The sequence below is a fragment of the Eucyclogobius newberryi genome, unplaced genomic scaffold (genome assembly GCF_026437365.1).
Source record: "Eucyclogobius newberryi isolate DKJ021-1_F unplaced genomic scaffold, fEucNew1.0.hap1 SCAF_22, whole genome shotgun sequence".
NCBI classification, from domain to species: domain Eukaryota; kingdom Metazoa; phylum Chordata; class Actinopteri; order Gobiiformes; family Gobiidae; genus Eucyclogobius; species Eucyclogobius newberryi.
In genome coordinates, this window is record NW_027315857.1 from 25,859,278 (window position 1) to 25,868,850 (window position 9,573).

Sequence of the window (9,573 nt, forward strand, 5' to 3'; positions counted from 1 at the left end):
TAATTGCCCCCCCTGCAATAGATTTTAGTAGATTATAGAAGATTATAGTAGATTACAGTAGATTACAGTAGGGCGGGGCCACAGGGCAAATATAATCACCATTTTCTCACATTAATCTATCGCGATGTTCGATTTTATTTGGTCTAAAAGTCGAAGAATGGCTTTTAGTTTTGGTTTTATGAACACAAACTATACAGAATGAGCCTTTTAACGCAAATAATATTCAAATTTGTTCTTCCAAAGTCAAATTCATGTAATTGACAATTTCACCTTTAAATTTTGATTAATTGCCCGGTTCAAACTGAAACAGAAAATATGTAATAATTAATCATAATAATAATAAGTCTGTCCTTTATCATTTAATTTTTTTAAAAGATGTTAATGACATTTTGTAAATACGTCTCCATTTTTGAGTCACATTATTTCGGTGTGTACAGAATATTATATTAATATTTGACTATAAATGTTTCGCGCGCTCCGTGGTTTGTCCCTCGCGGCGCGCCCTCCTCGCTCTTATCACTTCCTTCCGGTTACGTCACAGTCCTTTTCCTGCAGACTCCAACATGGTGAGCGCCTTTTCTGTCGCGTAGCCCCGAAACAATCCTCAAACATCACGGGATCCACGCGTGAGAGCGCGCGCAGCCGCCGCGAGCCTCACGGTTAAACGTCTTCACAGTCGCCCTGGCCTTAAATTAAGACCATAAACCGCGATGGTGTGTTTTTATTCACGGTTTAGTGTCGCGGCTCCGCTCCCGAGGGTTAGCTTCACTGCGGCTAACGCTGTGGACCGCGCTATGGCTTCATCACGCACGTTTTCAGGCTTTATCACGCACATTTTTAGGGTTTATGACGCACGTTTTCAGGCTTTACGTTTGTTTGACTTTGACACGCGTGGACGTGATTAATTGCTAAAGTTGCGTCTCACGTCAAACTGTTTGTGTGTAAAATGCTGTTGTGGCGTTAGCATTTGCCGCTCACACCCGGCTTCAGCGGGTCATCACCCACAGAAACGCGCTTCCACACGTCCCTCGCACGTGATTACACTTCCCGCGCGTGAGATAACGTGTGTTTCACGCGTATCGTGTCTTTGTTTCAGGCGCGAGGACCGAAGAAGCACCTGAAGCGCGTGGCGGCGCCGAAGCACTGGATGCTGGACAAGCTGACCGGAGTGTTCGTGAGTGACGACCACAGAGAGAAGGGTTCCCCCCCACAGAGAGAAGGGTTCCCCCCCACAGAGAGAAGGGTTCCCCCCCACAGAGAGAAGGGTTCCCCCCCACAGAGAGAAGGGTTCCCCCCCACAGAGAGAAGGGTTCCCCCCCACAGAGAGAAGGGTTCCCCCCCACAGAGAGAAGGGTTCCCCCCCACAGAGAGAAGGGTTCCCCCCCACAGAGAGAAGGGTTCCCCCCCACAGAGAGAAGGGTTCCCCCCCACAGAGAGAAGGGTTCCCCCCCACAGAGAGAAGGGTTCCCCCCACACAGAGAGAAGGGTTCCCCCCACACAGAGAGAAGGGTTCCCCCCACACAGAGAGAAGGGTTCCCCCCACACAGAGAGAAGGGTTCCCCCCCACAGAGAGAGAAGGGTTCCCCCCCACAGAGAGAAGGTTCCCCCCCACAGAGAGAGAAGGGTTCCCCCCCACAGAGAGAAGGTTCCCCCCACACAGAGAGAAGGTTCCCCCCACAGAGAGAGAAGGGTTCCCCCCCACAGAGAGAGAAGGGTTCCCCCCACACAGAGAGAAGGGTTCCCCCCACACAGAGAGAAGGGTTCCCCCCCACAGAGAGAGAAGGGTTCCCCCCCACAGAGAGAAGGGTTCCCCCCCACCCCCCAGCGAGAGGGAAGGTTCCCACAGGTTCTGCAGAACCTTTCCCATCCACAGGGGGAGCTATAGAGTTCAGATGAATAATATAAATGTTGAGTCAGAGCAAATGAACACGCCCCAAAAGTCTGACTCGTCAGACTCGTTACTTCAGTGAGATTTAAGTGATTTTGACAGTTTTTACTTCCTGGTTCGATATGTCTATATATGATGTGGCGCTTTTTGATGACATCACGGGAGGATTCTGTTGAACTCGACTCCACTTTTTCATCAACTTATTATCAAACTTAAACTGAAACTAATTTACCTCAAACATCGTCAGAACGAGAAGAACCTGAAACTTCAGTCACTTAAAACTAATGTTTTTATTATGAGTTAAACTTTAATAATGAACACTGTCTCGTGAGTAACTTCTGGGAGGGCATCTGTGGTTAATACGAGTTTAAAATGTCAGGAAGTGGAGCTGAGTCCCTCCTGTGATGTCATCAGTGTGCGACACATGGTAAGACTAAATGAAGGTGTTTTATGGTCTTGTGTCAGATCAGAACTTGCGTGTCATTTGTGGAGTTTGGCTCTTGTTTACAGTCTGGTTGCTATGGTAACAGCTGTGGAATCACCTCTACCTGTGTCATATTTGTGCTCACGTCCAACCAGGAAGTACAATTATAAACTTTACACAAACGGTCAAAATATTGGGTCAAATGTGAAATATAATAGTTAATGAAACGTGTAGTTAAACCTGTTTTAAAGACTCATTGTCATTGTGTTATAAATGGACTAATGTAGTTTATGGTTAACTCATCACTGAAACCAGAAATGACTATTTTAATTAAAAACATAAGTGACTTGAGCAAAGAATGAATGAAAAGGAGATGAACGTCATGAAATGAAGAAAAACTAGTCACTAAAATAAGTTTCAGTCCTGTTGTGTTTCTACGCCTGCTCTGACCCTCTGCTCTGACCGCCCTTGTGTCCAGGCCCCTCGCCCGTCCACTGGTCCACACAAGTTGAGGGAGTGCCTGCCCCTCATCATCTTCCTGAGGAACCGCCTGAAGTACGCTCTGACCGGCGACGAGGTCAAGAAGATCTGCATGCAGCGCTTCATCAAGATTGATGGCAAAGTGCGCACGGACATCACCTACCCCGCCGGGTTCATGGGTACGTAACACCCTCACCTACCCCGCCGGGTTCATGGGTACGTAACACCCTCACCTACCCCGCCGGGTTCATGGGTACGTAACACCCTCACCTACCCCGCCGGGTTCATGGGTACGTAACACCCTCACCTACCCCGCCGGGTTCATGGGTACGTAACACCCTCACCTACCCCGCCGGGTTCATGGGTACGTAACACCCTCACCTACCCCGCCGGGTTCATGGGTACGTAACACCCTCACCTACCCCGCCGGGTTCATGGGTACGTAACACCCTCACCTACCCCGCCGGGTTCATGGGTACGTAACACCCTCACCTACCCCGCCGGGTTCATGGGTACGTAACACCCTCACCTACCCCGCCGGGTTCATGGGTACGTAACACCCTCACCTACCCCGCCGGGTTCATGGGTACGTAACACCCTCACCTACCCCGCCGGGTTCATGGGTACGTAACACCCTCACCTACCCCGCCGGGTTCATGGGTACGTAACACCCTCACCTACCCCGCCGGGTTCATGGGTACGTAACACCCTCACCTACCCCGCCGGGTTCATGGGTACGTAACACCCTCACCTACCCCGCCGGGTTCATGGGTACGCAGTAGACCAGACTTTATCCGCTGGGGTCACCAGAGCCTTGATGACTTTTTAGTTTGATTTGAGCTGAAATAAACCTCGTTTTCCTCTAAGAAGTTCTGAGCTCCAGTTTGTCCGATTTTAACCTGATTTTCAATCAGTTCCCATTAAAGCGTCTGGTCGCCATGACGACGCTCGTTTGGCTCCTGCTCTGATCATGTGACAGTTCAAAGCTAAACCTGGCGTGTATTTCAGACGTGATCAGCATCGAGAAGACTGGAGAGCACTTCCGCCTGATCTACGACGTGAAAGGACGATTCACCGTCCACCGCATCACGGCAGAGGAGGCCAAGGTGAGACGCCGCATGGTCACGTCTGTTTGAAGTGTTTCCATAATAATAATAACTTTAATTTATATAGCGCTTTTCAGTGACCCAAAGACGCTGAACATAATAAAAAAAGGGGGGTGTATTTACAGACAGGGGGGACAACACGTACAGAACACATTAATATACAGATAAAATGAAGAAGACAGAAGAAGTAGAGAGAAAAAGATGGGGATGTAACAGGGGGTAGAAGAGGGGGCAATGGGGTAGAGGAGGCTAGGGGTAGGGGAGGTCATAGGCTTGGGTGAAGAGGTATGTTTTGAGGCGGGATTTGAATGTTGTGAGTGAGGGAGAGTGGGACGGGGGGGAGGGAGTTCCAGAGTCGGGGTGCTGTTCGGTCCATGGCGATGACTCACTGTCGCTCTCTGTTCCAGTACAAACTGTGTAAAGTGAAGAAGCTGATGGTGGGCACCAAAGGCATCCCTCACCTGGTGACCCACGACGCCCGCACCATCCGCTACCCTGACCCTCTGATCAAGGTCAACGACACCGTGAAGATCGACCTGGACACCGGCAAGATCGGCGACTTCATCAAGTTCGACACCGGTCAGTCTGGCTCCAGTGTCCAGGTGTTTAGTTTAATCCGAGGTGGATGGAGTCGTGTCCAGAGGGTTAGCTTCAGGGCTGGACCATGTGAGACGAGGCTGTAGATCTGTCACTTCAAATGTTCAAGTCTTTAAGAAAAAAAAAACTAACACATAGAGGACCTTTAGTCACTTGTTGGACTTGAGCTCTGCAGACTTAGAATCTGACCCCACGTTAGTCCAGAGGTCAGACACTCGGAATAGTCCGGACACAGATGGTAGTATTGAAAGTATTTAGATGTCATTCAGACCGTTTAGTAGCAGCAGCAGCTTTGTTCCCTCACGGTGCAGTAGCAGCAGCACCACCTTCAAACCGTCTAGCTAAACTTCTCGTTAATTCAGTGAGTGGCTTGACCCCGTGCTGTCGCCCCCTGTAGGAAACCTGTGCATGGTGACGGGCGGGGCTAACTTGGGGCGTATCGGCGTAATCACCAACAGGGAGCGCCACCCCGGCTCCTTCGACGTGGTGCACGTGAAGGACAGCACCGGGAATAACTTCGCCACCAGGCTGTCCAACATCTTTATCATCGGGAAGGTACGTCTCAGCGTGGTAACCGGGGGTAACAGGAGCCGTGTGTGAACATCTGACATCACTTACACACTTAAGTCACACTTTATGAGGTCACAATGTGTGTAAAAGTCTGAAATAACATTAAAGTTGAGGCAGCTCTAAAGTATATTTATATTCAGTGGAGTTGTAGTACTAGATTTGAGCTGTAGGTGGCAGTATAAGCCACATAACTGATCCTGAATGTGTTAAACCGTCTAAAGTTGTGTATTATAAAGAGTTGAGTTTAAACACTTGGAGCTTTAGTTCAAGCTCTTGAGCCATGATGACTTTGTGTTTTGATCTTTGAATGAAACAATCGATCCAAACCCTCTAAGAAGTTCTGAGCTCCAGAGTCACTTCTAAACCATCAACACTCTGACCTCGTCTCCCCCTCTCTGACCTCGTCTCCCCCTCTCTGACCTCGTCTCCCCCTCTCTGACCTCGTCTCCCCCTCTCTGACCTCGTCTCCCCCTCTCTGACCTCGTCTCCCCCTCTCTGACCTCGTCTCCCCCTCTTTGTCTCTTTCAGGGCACAAAGCCGTGGGTGTCTCTGCCCCGAGGGAAGGGCATCCGACTGACCATCGCTGAGGAGAGGGACAAGAGGCTGGCCGCCAAACAGGGCAGCAGCTAAACTCCGCCCTGCTTTTCAAATAAACGTTATTTACAAAATGTGTCTTTAGTGGACAGTTGTTTAAAGTGTTATTTCATATTGAAGATTTTATTATAAAAATATTGGGGCTCTTTACAATGGTCCCACATCGAGAATGGTCATGTGACTCAGGGAGACCTAAGGTGAATACTGCCGTTGTGCTTTGGCAAGACGCTAAACCCGACTCACCCAAGTGTGTGATTGTGTGTATGTGGACGGTAGAAAAATGTGACCATTATAGAATGAAAAGCCTGATGGGAAATGAACCGTACATGCGTCCGTAAGCGGCGGGTTTGTTGCTACAGGCGGCTCTTGAGTCTGCTCTGCGTCATCTGAGGTAAAGCTAACGAGGCAATGAAACCTTCAAACCTGCGTCGTGAGTGGGTTTATGACGTGTTTCCAGCTGCTGCACCATCGCCTGATTTTACGTTGACTAGTTTGAGCGATACTTCCCACGAACGAAAGATCCACCAACTGCACAAAGGAGCCTGTATTTGGAAGCATTGGCCCAAAGAATTCAGTTGCATGGGACGGAACATTAAAAAAAACCTTTGTAAAACTTAAAGTAAAAAGGCAGGGTTTACCTTGGGTGTAAAATGACTTTCAGGGCAGATGACTGTTGCTGGTGTGATCCAGAAGGTTGTGCTCAATGGTCTTATACTGAGAGTAATGTGGTGCCGGGGGTTCCTGTACAGGTCTTATACTGAGTCATGTGGTGCCTGAGGTTCCTGTACGGGTCTTATACTGAGAGTCATGTGGTGCCTGAGGTTCCTGTACAGGTCTTATACAGAGAGTAATGTGGTGCCGGGGGTTCCTGTACGGGTCTTATACTGAGAGTCATGTGGTGCCTGAGGTTCCTGTACGGGTCTTATACTGAGCGTCATGTGGTGCCTGAGGTTCCTGTACAGGTCTTATACTGAGTCATGTGGTGCCTGAGGTTCCTGTACAGGTCTTATACTGAGAGTCATGTGGTGCCTAAGGTTCCTGTACAGTTCTTACTGCAGATGACAGACGCTTGAGTCATGAGGAGGAAGTGAAGAATCCCTGGGTCAAATCTGTTCTTACAACATGGAAGGAGCTGATCAGAACAAACTAAACACAGATGTTACAAACTTAAACTGGTAAAATTTTATGACCAAAGGTTTTGTACCAAATAGAACTGACCTGAGACTCAAGGTCTGGAGGACAAAAGGTCTAAAGGTTTTTCACCAGATGTAAAAGAGAATCACATAAAAAGCTTTGATGAGTTGAAAGAGAAACAGAACTTTGAAAGATTTTTACAAAAAAGATTCACTGCAGACAGTTTTGCTCTTGGATGTCTGCACTTGGGCCTGAGGACTGTTGCCATGGAGACAGTGGATGGACCTTTGGAATGTGCATTTGGACTGGACATAACAGGAAGTAGAACGATGGACAAAAATAACATTGAAAGTTAATCTGAAAAAGGACACATTTGACCGACTCTGGGACTGTTTTTATGCGAGTTTAAATATTGAGTTGATGTTTGTTCGTTTTTGAGGATGTTTCGCTCTCTGCTCGTGTTCTGTTCGTTTTTGTGTTTTATTTTGAAAATCCTAAAAAGTTAAGGTTATTTTCAACACATTCATGACTCTTTGCCTGAAGGTTTTCACTTTTAATAAAAGCACAAACGTGAACTACAGCGCTGCCTGGTGGCGGAGCGGTTAAGGCAGCAGCACACACGCTCCACATTTGCTGCATGTCCTCTCGCTCTCGCCCCCGTTCCACACTGAACTGTCCTTTATTCAAATCACCACCTTTTCCACCTGGTTTACACCTTCACTAAAGTCTGAATGTTTTCGGTGTGAAATCTGACCGTATCTGACCGTCGTCCACGCGTTTCCTCCGAACATAAGGTCCCTCGCTCCCCCGCCGGTTTTTGGCCCGCTCCAGCGCGATTGGCCACGCTTGAGTCAGGACGTCCATATGGTGTCGATGGGGCGTCGGCCTGTTCTCCTGCCCGAACCTGGTGTGATCCTGAGCACGTGGTCATCGGTCCACCTGTGTGTGTGTGTTATATATGTGTGAGTGTGTGTGTGTGTGTGTTATATATGTGTGAGTGTGTGTGTGTGTGTGTTATATATGTGTGTGTGTGTGTGAGTGTTATATATGTGTGTTATGTATTTGTGTTATATATGTGTGTGTGTGTTATATATGTGTGTGTGTGTGTGTGAGTGTGTGTGTGTGTGTTATATGTGTGTGTGTGTTATATATGTGTGTGTGTGTGTGTGTGAGTGTGTGTGTGTTGTGTGTTATATGTGTGTGTGAGTGTGTGTGTGTGAGTGTTATATATGTGTGTTATGTATTTGTGTTATATATGTGTGTGTGTGTTATATGTGTGTGTTGTGTGTTATATGTGTGTGTGTGTGTGTGTGTGTTGTGTGTTATATGTGTGTGTGTGTTATATGTGTGTGTTGTGTGTGTGTGTGTGTGTGTGTGTGTTTGCTCGAGAGCAGAAAATGGGCTGATCTTTGAGAACAATGACCTCAGTCTCAGAGCAGCTGCTTCAAATCAATGAATCCATGTGATCGACTGGACCACGTTTCACTGGATGGACCAGGACCAGGACCGGACCAGGACCGGACCAGGACCAGGACTGGACCAGGACCAGGACCGGACCAGGACCGGACCAGGACTGGACCAGGACCAGGACCGGACCAGGACCAGGACCGGACCAGGACCAGGACCGGACCAGGACCGGGACTGGACCAGGACCAGGACCGGACCAGGACCGGGACTGGACCAGGACCAGGACCGGACCAGGACCGGACCAGGACTGGACCAGGACCAGGACCGGACCAGGACCAGACCAGGACTGGACCAGGACCGGACCAGGACCAGGACCGGAGCAGGACTAAACCAGGACTAGACCTGGACTAGTCCAAACAGAGCAGCGCTGTCACTGGGACCTGAACCCGCCGTGCGCGTTCCACACGTTGAAACCCTCGCTCAGACTTTTCCATGTTGATGTTTCAGTGGAGCTCCGCCCCCTTCGCCTTCAGAACAAAAACACTGAGACGGGCCAGGGGAGGGGCCAGGGAGGGGCCCAGGGTCTGAGCCGGGGCCCAGATCCAGATGTGGGCCGAGGTCTGGACCTGGAACTGAACAGGCGGGACTTTTCCAGAGTTCTCCAGGGAAACCAGAGTCCAAACCAGGTCTAAACCAGGACTAAACCAGGACTAAACCAGGTCTAAACCAGAACCAAACCAGGACTAAACCAGAAATAAACTAGGGCCACATTTTACAACATAATAAATTCTGTTTTAAAAAAGTAGATATATATTTTTATAAATGCAAGACTTTTTCAATCAAGACCAGGAACTCAGATATGAAATATAAACCATGGTTTAAGATTCAACCTTCCAGTCGTATATAATAGTGTCTTGAATCCCTGGAGAGGTCGACGCCCAGAGCATTCTGATGTCATCACAGAGAAAGAGAGAGAGAGAGCCAGGGACAATAGGAGGCTAATGCCCATTAAAGAGCTGATAGTAACAAAGAGGTTTAGTTTGATGATGATCCTTGCTCCTCCTCCTCGCTCCTCCTCCTCGCTCCTCCTCCTCGTCTTCATCCTGTGGTCCAGAGGAACGTCTCGTCCTCGCTCTGGTGACGGTGGTTGACCAGAAGAATGTGGATGATCGCTGAGGTCAGAACGTGTCTCAAACAGTATTTATTATATTATTTATATTATTATATTATATATAATATTATTATATTATATATATCATTATATATATATATTATATTATTGTCGAGTGGAAGTTTGAGAAGGAAAATGTGCAACTAAAAATACAAGAAGTAGAACTGAGCAGGAAATCCCTCTGTGATGTCATCAACAAGCG

The 9,573-nt window shown here is 48.3% G+C and overlaps 1 protein-coding gene and 2 non-coding genes across 3 annotated transcripts; all 3 read left to right on the forward strand.

Annotated features, from left to right (window-relative positions):
* The first annotated feature begins 483 nt into the window (after positions 1–483).
* On the forward strand, positions 484–5,733 carry rps4x (ribosomal protein S4 X-linked). The gene is made up of 7 exons (XM_072458845.1): positions 484–566; positions 1,097–1,174; positions 2,791–2,971; positions 3,801–3,898; positions 4,306–4,477; positions 4,893–5,050; positions 5,594–5,733. The coding sequence occupies exons 1-7, from the start codon at positions 564–566 to the stop codon at positions 5,693–5,695; spliced, it is 792 nt and encodes a 263-aa protein (XP_072314946.1). The 5' UTR covers positions 484–563; the 3' UTR covers positions 5,696–5,733.
* LOC140372309 (small nucleolar RNA SNORD61) lies at positions 3,604–3,672 on the forward strand. The gene has a single exon (XR_011928639.1). It is a non-coding gene; the product is annotated as a small nucleolar RNA SNORD61 (small nucleolar RNA).
* On the forward strand, positions 5,343–5,413 carry LOC140372311 (small nucleolar RNA SNORD61). Its single transcript, XR_011928641.1, has one exon. It is a non-coding gene; the product is annotated as a small nucleolar RNA SNORD61 (small nucleolar RNA).
* Positions 5,734–9,573: the final 3,840 nt, after the last annotated feature.

Coding starts and splice junctions, on each gene's coding strand:
- rps4x (XM_072458845.1), top strand. Junction 2,972..3,800: donor CTACCCCGCCGGGTTCATGG/GTACGTAACACC, acceptor CGTGTATTTCAG/ACGTGATCAGCATCGAGAAG. Junction 4,478..4,892: donor CTTCATCAAGTTCGACACCG/GTCAGTCTGGCT, acceptor CGCCCCCTGTAG/GAAACCTGTGCATGGTGACG.